The sequence below is a fragment of the Haematobia irritans genome, chromosome 4 (assembly GCF_050003625.1).
Source record: "Haematobia irritans isolate KBUSLIRL chromosome 4, ASM5000362v1, whole genome shotgun sequence".
Lineage (NCBI taxonomy): Eukaryota > Metazoa > Arthropoda > Insecta > Diptera > Muscidae > Haematobia > Haematobia irritans.
The window spans coordinates 39,751,507-39,767,783 of record NC_134400.1 but is presented as its reverse complement, the minus strand read 5'-3'; the positions used below and the strand labels follow the sequence as shown (position 1 = coordinate 39,767,783).

The 16,277-nt window shown below is 24.6% G+C and overlaps 1 protein-coding gene across 2 annotated transcripts; it reads right to left on the bottom strand.

Annotated features, from left to right (window-relative positions):
* Positions 1–10,328: 10,328 nt before the first annotated feature.
* Positions 10,329–14,149, bottom strand: LOC142233452 (uncharacterized). Of its 2 annotated transcripts, none has more exons than XM_075304383.1 (4): positions 13,829–14,149; positions 13,700–13,756; positions 10,651–10,796; positions 10,329–10,591 (listed from the first exon to the last, which is right to left on the bottom strand). In XM_075304383.1, exons 1-4 carry the CDS (start codon positions 13,902–13,904, stop codon positions 10,469–10,471), a joined length of 402 nt encoding a protein of 133 aa, XP_075160498.1. In that variant the 5' UTR covers positions 13,905–14,149; the 3' UTR covers positions 10,329–10,468. The 2 variants fall into 2 exon arrangements, with proteins under 2 accessions (XP_075160498.1, XP_075160497.1); XM_075304382.1 differs by having other exon boundaries at positions 10,329–10,563; positions 13,829–14,147.
* Between the last annotated feature and the right edge of the window lie 2,128 nt (positions 14,150–16,277).

Here is a 16,277-nt window from a genome sequence, read left to right as displayed (position 1 = left end):
TTTCTATAGGAAATTTCTGCAAAATTTTATTTCTATAGAAAATTTTTGCAAATTTTTTTTCATTTCATATTTGCTCAATTTTGTAATTTAAAGCCATAAGGCGGATTCAAGATAAATTAGAAAATTTTTGCAAAATTTTATTTCTATGCAAATTTTTGTCAAAATTTTATTTCTATAAAAAATTTTTGTAGAAAAAAATTATAGAAAATTTGTGCAAAATTTTATTTCTATAGAAAATTTTTGCTACATTTTATTTCTATAGAAAATTTTTTTTTAAATTTTATTTCTATAGAAAATTTTGTAAAAAAAATTTTTTAGGAAAATTTGTACAAAATTTTATTTGTATAGAAAATTGTTCCAACTTCTACTTCTACAGAAAATTTTGCAAAATTTTCTATAGAAAATTTTTGCAAAATTTTATTACTATAAAATATTTTTGGAAAATTTTTACTTCTTTAACAAAATTTTTGCAAAATTTTATATCTATAGAAAAAATTTTTGCAATTTTTATTTCTATAGAAAATTTTTGCAAATTTTATTTCTATGGAAAATTTTTGCATTTTTTTCATTTCATTTATTTGCTCAATTTTGTAATGCAAGATAAATTAGAAAATTTTTTACAAGATTTTTTTTTTTATAGAAAATTTTTGCAAAATTTTATTTCTATGGAACATTTTGTCAAAATCTTATTTCTATACAAAATTTTTGTAAAAAAAAAAATATAGAACATTTTTGCAAAATTTTTTTTTCTATAGAAAATTTCTGCTACATTTTATTTCTATAGAAAATTTTTTCAAATTTTATTTCTATAGAAAATTTTTACAAAATTTTATTTGTATAGAAAATTTTTGCAAAATCTCAAATCTATAGAAAGTACATCTTAGTTGCAGAGGAAAATTTTTATTTCTTTAAAAAAATTTTCCCAAAATTTTATTTCTATAGAAAATTTTTGCAAAATTTTATTTCTATAGAAAATTTCTGCAAAATTTTATTTTAATAGAAAATTTTTGCAAACATTTTTTTTTCATTTCATTTATTTGCTCAATTTTGTAAGTTAAAGCCATAAGGCTGATGCAAGATAAATTCGAAAATTTTTGCAAAATTTTATATCTATGCAAAATTTTGTCAAAATTTTATTTCTATAAAAAAAATTTTGTAGAGAAAAAAAATTATAGAAAATTTGTGCAAAATTTTATTTCTATAGAAAATTTTTGCTACATTTTATTTCTATAGAACATTTTTTCAAATTTTATTTCTATAGAAAATTTTGTCAAAATTGTATTTCTTTCGAAAAGTTTTGCAAAATTTTATTTCTATAGAAAATTTTGGCAACATTTTATTTCTATAGAAAATTTTTGCAAAATTTTATTTCTATAGAAAATTTTTGCAAAATTTTATTTCTATAGAAAATTTTTGCAAAATTTTATTTCTATGCAAAATTTTGTCAAAATTTTATTTCTATAAAAAAATTTTTGTAGAGAAAAAAAATTATAGAAAATTTGTGCAAAATTTTATTTCTATAGAAAATTTTTGCTACATTTTATTTCTATAGAACATTTTTTTAAATTTTATTTCTATAGAAAATTTTGTCAAAATTGTATTTCTTTAGAAAAGTTTTGCAAAATTTTATTTCTATAGAAAATTTTTACAAAATTTTATTTGTATAGAAAATTTTTCCAACTTCTACAGAAAATTTTTGCAAAATTTTCTATAGAATTTTTTTCTATAGAAAATTTTTGCAAAATTTTATTTCTATGGAACATTTTGTCAAAATCTTATTTCTCTAGAAAATTTTTGTAAAAAAAATTATAGAAAATTTTTGCAAAATTTTATTTATATAAAAAATTTTGCAGAAATCTATAGAAATTTTTTTCAAATTTTATTTCTATAGAAAATTTTTACAAAATTTTATTTGTATAGAAAATTTTTGCAAAATCTCATATCTATAGATAGTACATCTTAGTTGGAGAGGAATGCTTTGCAAAATCTACCAAAACATTTTATGTTGAATCACGAAATTAATAGTATCAAACACTGTTTTAATTGAGCATCAAAAAAATACTTTATTAAAAAAGTAATTGATTTCATTATCAAATTTCAACTAACTCTTTAATTGATTCTTTGAAAATTTAATTGATGTAGATTGTAAATCTTCATTCATTTTTTTTTATTTAAATACTTTCAATCACTTTCTTAATTGTCTTAAAAAAATGATTGTTTCAATTATTATTATTTTTTTATTAAAATTAAAAAAAAAAAAATCAATCATTTTTTTTAACTGACTTATTCTCCCCAGTTTGTTCTAGGGCAACCACAACTTCAAGAATAAAAGTGAATAAAATACTTACCCATATGGCGTATATTTATCTATCCTCTATGTACCATGTATATACCTTATAATTACTTATATATAAGTAAATAATAAAAACGCAAAATACGAGTTTTTTTACGAAAAAGAAAAAACTGCAATTAGCTTAGAACTTTGTAAAACAAATTATGTGTAACGTTAAAAATGATACATTATTATTTTTAATCATCTTTTTTCTCTTTGTATAAAAAAGTATAGATTTCAAAAATTTTATACATAATCATAACCACTCAGAATAAGTTCGATTAGTCCTTAAAAAAAAAAAAAAGTTTTCACAAAAGAAAGATAAAGTTTATTTTAATCCAAAATGAAATATGTTATAAATTATTTTCCTTGTCCCTATTTTTCTTTCTAATTTAATATGGGCAAACTTTTCAAATATTAATTTTTTGTTTTGTATACGATTATATGCTCCCTAAGAATTAATAATTTACTCTTACTTAAGTTATATTTAGAATTCGTACTTATGTTAGAGAATAAAACACAACAAAAATACAAATAAAAACAAATCTATCGATTTTGGTTAGCTGCAATGGGCTTTCTCCAAGATCAAAATTTATAATGCCAATAAAATAAGATTATGACTTACATTCATGACAAACTATCAGGTAATATAGGCGAACCTAAAGATTTAATTTTTTCCATCATTGCTTTCCAAATACCTAAAAAGTTGTCGTATAAATATTTTTTTTTTGTTTACGAACGGTCCCAACGCCCACTTTCCTGACCGTGAGGGCCTCGTTCCCATGACGTAGGGACAGCGTACACACCATGATCCGGACCATGGCGGGGTGGAGGCAGAGGGATTTGACCAGCTACAGAGAAGGACTCATCAGCCGGGTATATTCAAACACAAGATCAAATATTAGGTTATTCAATAAAACTAATGTATTATTTATCCAAATATGCTAAAATTCTAGACTTCATCATATCAATACTAAGGTTAGTTTCAACTAGATGATAGATTGAATTAAATACACATCCTACGAATAGGCTCCACATCCTACGAATAGGCTCCACAGAAGCATAATTCGAACGTTGAAAATCAATGTAAGGAAACTGGTAATTCCTAGATGCCCTAAAAGGAACATTTATCATAATCCTAGATATCAATTCCGAACATCATCATGGATCTCAACATCGTCCGTCGGCTCCTAAGAGTAGGCAAATTAATCAGCCTCAATCTAGAAGTGTATGAAGGATGAACAAAATCACTGTTCCAATGAAGATGTCTCAAAGCGAACAACAAGAACTGCTTCTGAACCGATTCTATCCTATCAATGTAAACTTCATACTCAGGATCCCACACGATAGAACCATACTCTAGAATGGGTCTAACAAGGGCAGTAAAGAGCCCCTTTGTAACATAAGGGTCCGAAAACTCATTTGCCCAACGCTTTATGAATCCTAGAACCCCATACGCCTTACTCACCATCGAATCAATATGACCATTAAAATTAAGCCTACGATCCATAACAATGCCGAGATCAACAAAAGAATCAACCTCTTCCAATAACGAGCCCCGTATACTATACCGAACATCAATAGGCCTAGACCTAAAGAATCGCATAAACTTGCATTTCCTCAGGTTCAAATCCATCAGATTTACCCTACCCTATCCAAATCAGCTTGTAATAAATGCACCTGACCAGAATTATCAAACGAGGAGAATAACTTAACGTCATCAGCATACATCAAAATCCTAGAGTTAACTACGGACTGAGGTAAATCGTTTATAAACAACAAAAATAAGACAGGCCCCAAATGACTACCCTGAGGCACACCTGATGGGACATCAAAGCACCTTGAATAGGAATCACCAAAAGACACAATCTGCGTACGGCAATCAAGATACGACGAAATCCAAGCCAAAAGTGTACTGGCCAATCCAATCCTATCCAGCTTATATAACAAGAGCTTATGATTCACCCGATCAAAAGCCTTACTAAAATCCGTATTTAAACCCAAAGGCTACAATGTAGCCCAGCAAAAACAAACTTGGAATTTATTCTAAAGGCCCAATTTTAAAGCACATCCAAAAATGTTCTCCGGTAGAAATTTTTTCAAAATTTTATTTCTATAGAAAATTTTTGCTACATTTTATTTCTATAGAAAATTTTTTCAAATTTTATTTCTATAGAAAATTTCGTCAAAATTTTATTTCTTTAGAAAAGTTTTGCAAAATTTTATTTCTATAGAAAATTTTGGCAAAATTTTATTTCTATAGAAAATTTTTGCAAAATTTTATTTCTATAGAAAACTTTTGTAAAATTTTATTTCTATAGAAAATTTGTTCAAATTTTATTTCTATAGAAAATTTTAATTCTATAAAATGTTTGCAAAAATTTATTTCTATAGAAAATTTTGTCAAAATTTTATTTCTATAGAAAATTAAATTTTATTTCTATTGGAAATTTAATCAAAATTTTATTTCTATAGAAAATTTAATCAAAATTTTATTTTATTTCTCTAGAAAATTTTGTCACATTTCTATAGAAATTTTTTACAAAATTTTATTTCTTTAGAAAATGTTTGCTAAGCTTTATTTTTATAGAAAATTTTGTCAAAATTGTATTTCTATAGAAAAGTTTTGCAAAATTTTATTTTAATAAAAAAATTTTGTCAAAAATTTTAGTTCTATAGAAAATTTTATCAAAATTTTATTTCAATAGAAAATTTTTGCAAAATTTTATTTCTATAGAACACTTCTGAAAAATTTTATTTCTATAGAAAATTTTTGAAAAATGTTATTTCTATAGCAAATTTGTGTAAAATTTAATTTCTATAGAAATTTTGTCCAAATTTTATTTCTATAGAATTTTTTTGCAAATTTTAATTCTATAAAATTTTTCCAAAAATTTATGTCTATAGAAAATTTTGTCAAAATTGTATTTCTAAAAAAATTGAATTTTATTTCTATAGGAAATTTAATCAAATTTTATTTCTATAGAAAATTGTTTATTTTATTTCTTTAGAAAATTTTGTCACATTTGTATAGAAAATTTTTACAAACTTCTACTTCTATAGAAAATTTTTGCCAACTTTATTTTTATAGAAAATTTTGTCAATATTTTATTTCTATAGAAAATTCTGTCAAAAAACCCAAAGGCTACAATATAGCCCAGCAAAAACAAACTTGGAATTTATTCTAAAGGCCCAATTTTAAAGCACATCCAAAAATGTTCTCCGGTAGAAAATTTTTTCAAAATTTTATTTCTATAGAAAATTTTTGCTACATTTTATTTCTATAGAAATTTTTTTCAAATTTTATTTCTATAGAAAATTTTGTCAAAATTTTATTTCTTTAGAAAAGTTTTGCAAAATTTTATTTCTATAGAAAATTTTGGCAAAATTTTATTTCTATAGAAAATTTTTGCAAAATTTTATTTCTATAGAAAATTTTTGTAAAATTTTATTTCTATAGAAAATTTTTGTAAAATTTAATTTCTATAGAAATTTTGTCCAAATTTTATTTCTATAGAAAATTTTAATTCTATAAAATGTTTGCAATAATTTATTTCTATAGAAAATTTTGTCAAAATTTTATTTCTATAGAAAGTTAAATTTTATTTCTATTGGAAATTTAATCAAAATTTTATTTTATTCTCTAGAAAATTTTGTTACATTCCTATAGAAATTTTTTACAAAATTTTATTTCTATAGAAAATTTTTGCTAAGCTTTATTTTTATAGAAAATTTTGTCAAAATTTTATTTCTATAGAAAAGTTTTGCAAAATTTTATTTCTATAGAAAATTTTGTCAAAATTTTATTTTAATAACAAAATTTTAGTTCTATAGAAAATTTTGTCAACAATTTTACTTCTATAGAAAATTTTCTGAAAATGTTATTTCTATAGAAAAAATCTGAAAATTTTAGTTTTTATTTCTTTCTTTGTTGTAATATAAAGCCTATTATTTCTATGAAAATTTTATTTCTATAGAAAATTTTTGCAAAATTTAATTTCTATAGAAATTTTGTCCAAATTTTATTTTTATAGAAAATTTTTGCGAAATTTTAATTCTATAAAATTTTTGCAAAAATTTATTTCTATAGAAAATTTTTGCTAAGCTTTATTTTTATAGAAAATTTTGTCAAAATTTTATTTCTATAAAAAATTTTGTCAAAAATTTTAGTTCTATAGAAAATTTTATCAAAATTTTATTTCTATAGAAAATTTTTGCAAAATTTTATTTCTATAGAACACTTCTGAAAAATTTTATTTCTATAGAAAATTTTTGAAAAATGTTTTTTCTATAGAAAATTTTTGTAAAATTTAATTTCTATAGAAATTTTGTCCAAATTTTATTTCTATAGAAAATTTTAATTCTATAAAATGTTTGCAAAAATTTATTTCTATAGAAAATTTTGTCAAAATTTTATTTCTATAGAAAGTTAAATTTTATTTCTATTGGAAATTTAATCAAAATTTTATTTCTATAGAAAATTTAATCAACATTTATTTTATTTCTATAGAAAGATTTTGCTAAGCTTTATTTTGATAGAAAATTTTGTCAAAATTTTATTTCTATAGAAAAGTTTTGCAAAATTTTATTTCTATAGAAAATTTTGTCAAAATTTTATTTTAATAACAAAATTTTAGTTCTATAGAAAATTTTGTCAAAAATTTTATTTCTATAGAAAATTTTCTGAAAATGTTATTTCTATAGAAAAAATCTGAAAATTTTAGTTTTTATTTCTTTCTTTGTTGTAATATAAAGCCTATTATTTCTATGAAAAATTTATTTCTATAGAAAATTTTTGCAAAATTTAATTTCTATAGAAATTTTGTCCAAATTTTATTTTTATAGAAAATTTTTGCGAAATTTTAATTCTAATTATACAATTATTATTCGAGCTTTATGGACAGATATAGATTAAGGAACATGGTTAATAGAGCCATTGAAAAGAAATTTTCAATGGCTCTATTAACCATGTTCCTTAATCTATATCTGTCCATAAAGCTCGAATAATAATTGTATAATTAGATATAATGCATTTGGACGTCAATTGCCTGTTTCGGTATCAGGCTAACATGTAATATAATGAAATTTTAATTCTATAAAATTTTTGCAAAAATTTATTTCTATAGAAAATGTTGTCAAAATTTTATTTCTATAGAAAATTAAATTATATTTCTATAGGAAATTTAATCAAAATTTTATTTCTATAGAAAATTTAATCAAAATTTTATTTTATTTCTTTAGGAAATTTTGTCACATTTCTATCGAAAATTTTTACAAAATTTTAATTCTATAGAAAATTTTTGCTAAGCTTTATTTTAATATTTCTATAGAAAATTTTGTCAAAATTTTATTTTAATAAAAAAATTTTGTCAAAAATTTTAGTTCTATAGAAAATTTTATCAAAATTTTATTTCTATAGAAAATTTTTGCAAAATTTTATTTCTATAGAACACTTCTGAAAAATTTTATTTCTATAGAAAATTTTTGAAAAATGTTATTTCTACAGAAAATTTTTGTAAAATTTAATTTCTATAGAAATTTTGTCCAAATTTTATTTCTATAGAAATTTTTTGCAAATTTTAATTCTATAAAATTTTTGCAAAAATTTATGTCTATAGAAAATTTTGTCAAAATGTTATTTCTATAGAAAATTAAATTTTATTTCTATAGGAAATTTAATCAAATATTATTTCTGTAGAAAATGTAATCAAAATTTTATTTTATTTCTTTAGAAAATTTTGTAACATTTGTATAGAAAATTTTTACAAACTTCTACTTCTATAGAAAATTTTTGCCAACTTTATTTTTATAGAAAATTTTGTCAAAATTTTATTTCTATAGAAAATTTTGTCAAAATTTTATTTCTATAGAAAGTTAAATTTTATTTCTATTGGAAATTTAATCAAAATTTTATTTCTATAGAAAATTTAATCAACATTTATTTTATTTCTCTAGAAAATTTTTTTTACATTTCTATAGAAATTTTTTAGAAAGTTAAATTTTATTTCTATTGGAAATTTAATCAAAATTTTATTTCTATAGAAAATTTAATCAACATTTATTTTATTTCTATAGAAAGATTTTGCTAAGCTTTATTTTGATAGAAAATTTTGTCAAAATTTTATTTCTATAGAAAAGTTTTGCAAAATTTTATTTCTATAGAAAATTTTGTCAAAATTTTATTTTAATAACAAAATTTTAGTTCTATAGAAAATTTTGTCAAAAATTTTATTTCTATAGAAAATTTTCTGAAAATGTTATTTCTATAGAAAAAATCTGAAAATTTTAGTTTTTATTTCTTTCTTTGTTGTAATATAAAGCCTATTATTTCTATGAAAAATTTATTTCTATAGAAAATTTTTGCAAAATTTAATTTCTATAGAAATTTTGTCCAAATTTTATTTTTATAGAAAATTTTTGCGAAATTTTAATTCTAATTATACAATTATTATTCGAGCTTTATGGACAGATATAGATTAAGGAACATGGTTAATAGAGCCATTGAAAAGAAATTTTCAATGGCTCTATTAACCATGTTCCTTAATCTATATCTGTCCATAAAGCTCGAATAATAATTGTATAATTAGATATAATGCATTTGGACGTCAATTGCCTGTTTCGGTATCAGGCTAACATGTAATATAATGAAATTTTAATTCTATAAAATTTTTGCAAAAATTTATTTCTATAGAAAATGTTGTCAAAATTTTATTTCTATAGAAAATTAAATTATATTTCTATAGGAAATTTAATCAAAATTTTATTTCTATAGAAAATTTAATCAAAATTTTATTTTATTTCTTTAGGAAATTTTGTCACATTTCTATCGAAAATTTTTACAAAATTTTAATTCTATAGAAAATTTTTGCTAAGCTTTATTTTAATATTTCTATAGAAAATTTTGTCAAAATTTTATTTTAATAAAAAAATTTTGTCAAAAATTTTAGTTCTATAGAAAATTTTATCAAAATTTTATTTCTATAGAAAATTTTTGCAAAATTTTATTTCTATAGAACACTTCTGAAAAATTTTATTTCTATAGAAAATTTTTGAAAAATGTTATTTCTACAGAAAATTTTTGTAAAATTTAATTTCTATAGAAATTTTGTCCAAATTTTATTTCTATAGAAATTTTTTGCAAATTTTAATTCTATAAAATTTTTGCAAAAATTTATGTCTATAGAAAATTTTGTCAAAATGTTATTTCTATAGAAAATTAAATTTTATTTCTATAGGAAATTTAATCAAATATTATTTCTGTAGAAAATGTAATCAAAATTTTATTTTATTTCTTTAGAAAATTTTGTAACATTTGTATAGAAAATTTTTACAAACTTCTACTTCTATAGAAAATTTTTGCCAACTTTATTTTTATAGAAAATTTTGTCAAAATTTTATTTCTATAGAAAATTTTGTCAAAATTTTATTTCTATAGAAAATTTTGTCAAAATTTTATTTTAATAAAAAAATTTTGTCAAAAATTTAGTTCTATAGAAAATTTGGTCAAAATTTTATTTCTATAGAAAATTTTCTGAAAATATTTTTATAGAAAAAATCTGAAAATTTTAGTTCTTTACTTCTTTCCTTGTTGTAATATAAAGCCTATTATTTCTATGAAAATTTTATTTCTATAGAAAATTTATGGAAAATTTTATTTTTACCGAAATTTTAATCAAAATTTTATTTCTATAGAAATTTTAATCAACATTTTATTTTATTTCTCTAGAAAATTTTGTCACACTTTTATTTCTATAGAAATTTTTTGCAATATTTTATTTCTATAAAAAAATTTTTACTAAACTTTATTTTTATAGAAAATTTTTGCCAACTTTATTTCTATAGAAAAATTTTGTCAAAATTTTATTTCTATAGGAAATTTTGTTAAAATTTTATTTCTATAGATAATTTTGTCAAAGTTTAATTTCTGTAGGAAATTTTGTCAAAATTTATTTTTTCTATAGAAAATTTTCTGTATCAATCGTGGTCAAGAGGCCGATTAACCGAAGCCAAAATTATTTTCCATTTAATCTTTTTTTATATACACACATATATTTACAAAACAAAAATATAAAAATTCCTCTTATGATGTATTTTTTTCATTTTGTTTTCTTTTCGGTATTTTTTCCTTTAGGTTCATCACACAAAAACCATAAACCCATGACAATGAATGTGGTTCCCAGTGTGGATAGTATAGTAATGGGTTCCTTGTACACCGTGGAAGCTAAAATGAACTAAAAAGAAACTAATTATAAGTAAAGCCTGATAGAAATTGGGGAAAATTACTGGATTATATGCAGTATTAGTCTAAATGCACTTACCGATACAATGTAATTAGATGCTGATGTCAATACTGTAGCAGTCAATGTTTGTTCAGTCAATTGTAGAGCTTTCAGAAAGTAACGCCAATTTAAAACGTTGCACAAAATCATAGCCACAAGCGGCAAAATTTTCACGATAACGAAAACTGTAAAGAGGGATTTAATTAAGATTTGCTTTTACTTGCAGATATCTGGAGTTCTCAGGTAATATGTCCACCTTTATATAAATCGTCCAAAAATTAAATTAGACTAAATTTTCACTTCCATTGTTAAGACAATATTTGTATATGCAAAATATTATATAAAAAGTGAAGAACTTACATGGTGCTTTTAGAACACAAAAATCATACGTATATAGAACAAGTAAGGAAAGTCTAAAGTTGGGCGACTATATTATACCCTGCACCACTTTGTAGATCCACATTTTCGATAGCATATCAAATCCGTCCAATTTGTTGGGTGCTATATATAAAGGAGTATGGTCCCATATGCATACATATATTTAAATCTGACCCGATCTGAACAAACTTTGTTAAGAGTTCTACACAATTTATAGATTTTAAATTTAAGTCGACTTTTGCCGTGGGATGGAACACAATGTTAGTAAAAACAAGTAAGGAAAGTCTAAAGTCGGGCGGGGCCGACCATATTATACCCTGCACCACTTTGTAGATCTAAATTTTCGATACCATATCACATCCGTCAAATGTGTTGGGGCTATATATAAAGGTTTGTCCCAAATACATATATTTAAATATCACTCGATCTGGACAGAATTTGATAGACTTCTACAAAATCTATAGACTCAAAATGTAAGTCGGCTAATGCGCTAGGGTGGAACACAATGTTAGTAAAAAAATATGGGAAACATTTAAATCTGGAGCAATTTTAAGAAAACTTCGCAAAAGTTTATTTATGATTTATCGCTCGATATATATGCATTAGAAGTTTAGGAAAATTAGAGTCATTTTTACAACTTTTCGACTAAGCAGTGGCGATTTTACAAGGAAAATGTTGGTATTTTGACCATTTTTGTCGAAATCAGAAAAACATATATATGGGAGCTATATCTAAATCTGAACCGATTTCAACCAGATTTGGCACGCATAGCTACAATGCTAATTCTACTCCCTGTGTAAAATTTCAAATAAATCGGAGTTAAAAATTGGCCTCTACGGTCATATGAGTGTAAATCGGTCGAAAGCTATATATGGGAGATTTATCTAAATCTGAACCGATTTCAACCAAATTTGGCACGCATAGCTACAATGCTAATTTCACTACCTGTGCAAAATTTCAACTAAATTGGAGGAAAAAATTGGCCTCTGTGGTCATATGAGTGTAAATCGGGCGAAAGCTATATATGGGAGCTATATCTAAATCTGAACCGATTTCAACCAAATTTGGCTCGCATAGCTACAATGCTAATTATACTCACTGTGCAAAATTTCAACTAAATCGGAGCAAAAATTGGCCTCTGTGGTCATTTGAGTGTAAATCGGGCGAAAGCTATATATGGGAGCTATATCTAAATCTGAACCGATTTGGCTGATATTTTGCAAGTTTTTCGAGACTCATAAAATATTCGGATGTACAGAATTTGAGGAAGATCGGTTGATATACACGCCAATTATGACCAGATCGGTGAAAAATATATATGACAGCTATATCTAAATCTGAACCGATTTTTTCCAAAATCAATAGGGATCGTCTTTGAGCCGAAACAGGACCCTATACCAAATTTTAGGACAATCGGACTAAAACTGCGAGCTGTACTTTGCACACAAAAATACATCAACAGACAGACATACGGACAGACAGACAGACGGACATCGCTAAATCGACTCAGAATTTAATTCTAAGACGATCGGTATACTAAATGATGGGTCTCAGACTTTTCCTTCTTGGCGTTACATACAAATGCACAAACTTATTATACCCTGTACCACAGTAGTGGTGAAGGGTATAAATATGGGAAACATTTAAATCTGAACCAAGTTTGAGGAAACTTCACAAAGGCGTATTTATGATTTATCGGTCGATAGATATGTATTAGAAGTATAGGCAAATTGGAGTAACTTTTACAAGTTTTCAACATAGCAGTGGCCAGTTTTGCCCACATCGTAAAAACGTATATATGGGAGCTATATCTAAATCTGAACCGATTTCAACCAAATTTGACATGCATAGTTGCTAAGTTAATTCTACTCTACTCACGTCAATCAAAATACAACTTTGGCCTCTGTGGTCATATTAGCGCAAATCGGGCGAAAGATATATTTGGGAGCTATATATAAATTTGAACCTATTTCAATCAAATTTGGCACACTTGACTACACTACTAATTGTACTCCAAGAGCAAAATTTTAAGTAAATTAGGGTAAAATTCTGGCTTCTGGGGCCATGTAAGTCCATATCGGGCGATAGATATAAGAGGGAGCGATATCTAACTCTAAACCGATTTCAATCAAATTTGGCACACTTGGCTACAGTACTAATTGTTCTTCTTGTGCAAAATTTCAAGCAAATTAGGCTAAAACTCTGGCTCTGGAGCCTTATAAGTCCATATCGGGCGATAGATATATATGGGAGCTATATCTAAATCTAAACCGATTTCTACCAAAATCACAAGGATTCTATTCTAATCCAAAACAGAAACTTGTGCCAAATTTGAAGTCGATTGGACTAAATCTGCGACCTAGACTTTGATCACAAAAATGTGTTCACAGACATACGCACATGGCTAGATCGACTCAGGGACCCGCCCTGAGCATTATTGCCTAAGAAAACATGTGTCTATCTCGTCTCCTTCTGGGCGTTGCAAACATATTCACTAACTTTTAATACCCGGTTCCACAGTGTGGCGCAGGGTATAAAAATGTTATTGGAAACTATATACTTGCAAGAAGCTATTGGTGGTTTGTATTCTATGTTTCCTCCATGAACTCTGTTGGAGGGCCTATATTTCAAGTTGTTGTACTTGCTCTAACTTTCTAGCTGTACGCTAGCCCAATTATTGTATATATTGAAGTCTCCATAATTTACTTACCTGCATAATGGCAATCTACACTCTCCAGGAAACTGGGTAATTTGCCAAAGAAACTACCTGTTAGAAAACATTTTGTACATAACTCAGGTCTCCAAAGTGGTAAGATGTATTTCGAAATGCAATACGTACCACCCGCTGCAAAACATCCGGCTATGAAACAATAACGATATTTTGGCAAATTTAACATTTCTGATAGTGACGCCATAATTATATAATTTTCTGTTGTTATTTGAAAATTGAAACATTCTTCTTCGTGGATCTATGCTGCCACCTTTCCTGGTATCAAAGATACGTCCACACGCTACAGATTAGGGTCAAACATCCAACATGTTTTGTTTACATTACATTACTTGGAAATAATATTAAAAATAATATCAAATAATAATTATATTCATTAATAATTTATTACAACTCTTTGGTTGACATGGACCAAAACAATAACAATGTATAGTATTGCCAACTGTGAAAATGTCTATGTATTAAGTATTGCCAATCCAAAACAAATGATGGATAAGGTAGTGCCATCATACAAATATTCAAAGTACTATGTTCACACGAGCGACTTCTTACAGGGGATTTAGCTATGGTTGCCAATCGCGCCATAGAGAATCTAATAAAATTTTCTCAAAATTTTATTTCTATAGAATATTTTCTAAAAATATTTATTTCTATAGAAAACTTTTGCAAATTTTTATTTTTATAGAAAACTTTTGCAAAATTTTATTTTTATAGAAAAATTTTGCAAAATTTTATTATTTCTATAGAATATTTTCTTAAAATTTTATTTTTATAGGAAATTTTGTCAAAGTTTTATTTCTATAAAAAATTTCTCAAAAATTTATTTTTATAGAAAATTTTTCATAATTTTATTTCAATAGAAAAATTTCTTAAAATTTTATTTTTATATAAAATTTTCTCGAAATTTTTATTTCTATAGAAAAATTTCTCAAAATTTTTTGTTTCTATAGAAATATTTCTCAAAATTATATCTCTACAGAAAATTTTCTTAAAATTTTATTTTTATAGAAAATTTTCTTAATTTTTTTATTTCTATAGAAAATTTTTGCAAAATTTTATTTCTATAGACAATTTTCTCAAAATTTTATTTCTATAGACAATTTTCTCAAAATATTCTTTTTATAGAAAAATTTCTCACAATTTTATTTCTATAGAAAATTTTCTCAAAATTTAATTTCTATAGAAAATTTTCTCAAAATTTTTATTTCTATAGAAAATTTTCTAGAAATTTTAGTTCTATACACCCTCACAAAAAATCGCTTCTGTAACATATACTCCCAAACATATTTTGCTTCAAGCATATACATTTTTGGGTATTGCCCAAACATTTATATGCTTGATCTCTACCAATATATAATATGTTTGAAAGCATATTGGTCTAAATAATATATGTTTGGGTAGTCTAAGTTCCAAACATTTTGTATTTTTGCATCCAAATTCAATAATGTTTGTCTTCCAAAAAACAATATGTTATTATGTGACCATATAAAATGTTTGGAAGAATTTTGCACCCAAAAATATTATATGCTTAAAAAAATTCTCCCAAACAATATTGTGCTCAAAATTTTATTTATTTATTTATATATTTACAATCATAATGAATTATGAAAATAAACAGGTAATATAGGTGCTAACAACATAGGTTTTCGACCTGAATGCTCAAAATTTTGTTTCTGCCCAATTGTATATTCCCCGACATCTTTCTCACTTCCACGAGATTTTTTAGTTCTTAGCACCTTTTTCTGTAATACAAACATTGTAGAAGAAATTATTCAATTTTATGATTTTTTTATTTTATTTTAATTTTACCTTTTGCCAGACGGGGATTCGAACAGCGGACCACACAGTTTGTAAGGATCAAAGAAGTAGCTGATCAATTGTCCAAGGAAAAATAAAATGTTAATTTTGTAATAACAAGCAACAACCACCAACTTGATTCAATATCGCTCCCTGTTAAATAGCGCTCCAAGCTACTAAACACATATATGTTTATAGGCTATTTCTAAATTAATATATGTTTGCATCCAAGCATATTATATTTACAAACATTTTATGTCCCAAACATAATATGTTCTAACATATTAACATATATGTCCCAAACATGTTATGCTAGTTTATGAACATTATATGCTTGCACTCAAAAATATTGTGTTTAAAAATTTGTGTTCCAAACATATAATGTTTATAGCCAAGCATATGAAAAACAGTCTTTTTCATCCGTGTAGAAGGTTAGGTTAGGTTTGGTATAGTGGAAGCCCGATATTTCAGGTTCACTTTGACTATTCAGTCCATTGTGATACCACAGTGGTGAACTTCTCTCTTATCACCGAGTGCTGCCCGATTCCATGTTAATAAAAGACAAAGAACCTCATTTTTATAGCTGAGCCCGGAGGGCGTTCCGCATTACTGAGGCGGGATAAACTACCGCTGAAAAATTTTTTGGCGTTTGGTTGAAACTGGGTTTGAATCCACGACTCTGTGTATGCAAGGCGGACATGGTTAGGTTAGGTTAGGTTAAAGTGGCAGCCCGATTAAGATTCAGGCTCACTTAGACTATTCA

Excerpts from the sequence above, each read along its gene's own strand:
- LOC142233452 (XM_075304382.1), bottom strand. The coding sequence starts at position 13,904 with ATGGCGTCACTATCAGAAATGTTAAATTTGCCAAAATATCGTTATTGT. Across the intron at positions 10,797-13,699 it reads TGTAGATTGCCATTATGCAG|TTTTCGTTATCGTGAAAATT; the intron begins GTAAGTAAATTA and ends CCCTCTTTACAG. Across the intron at positions 10,564-10,650 it reads CATCTAATTACATTGTATCG|TTCATTTTAGCTTCCACGGT; the intron begins GTAAGTGCATTT and ends GTTTCTTTTTAG.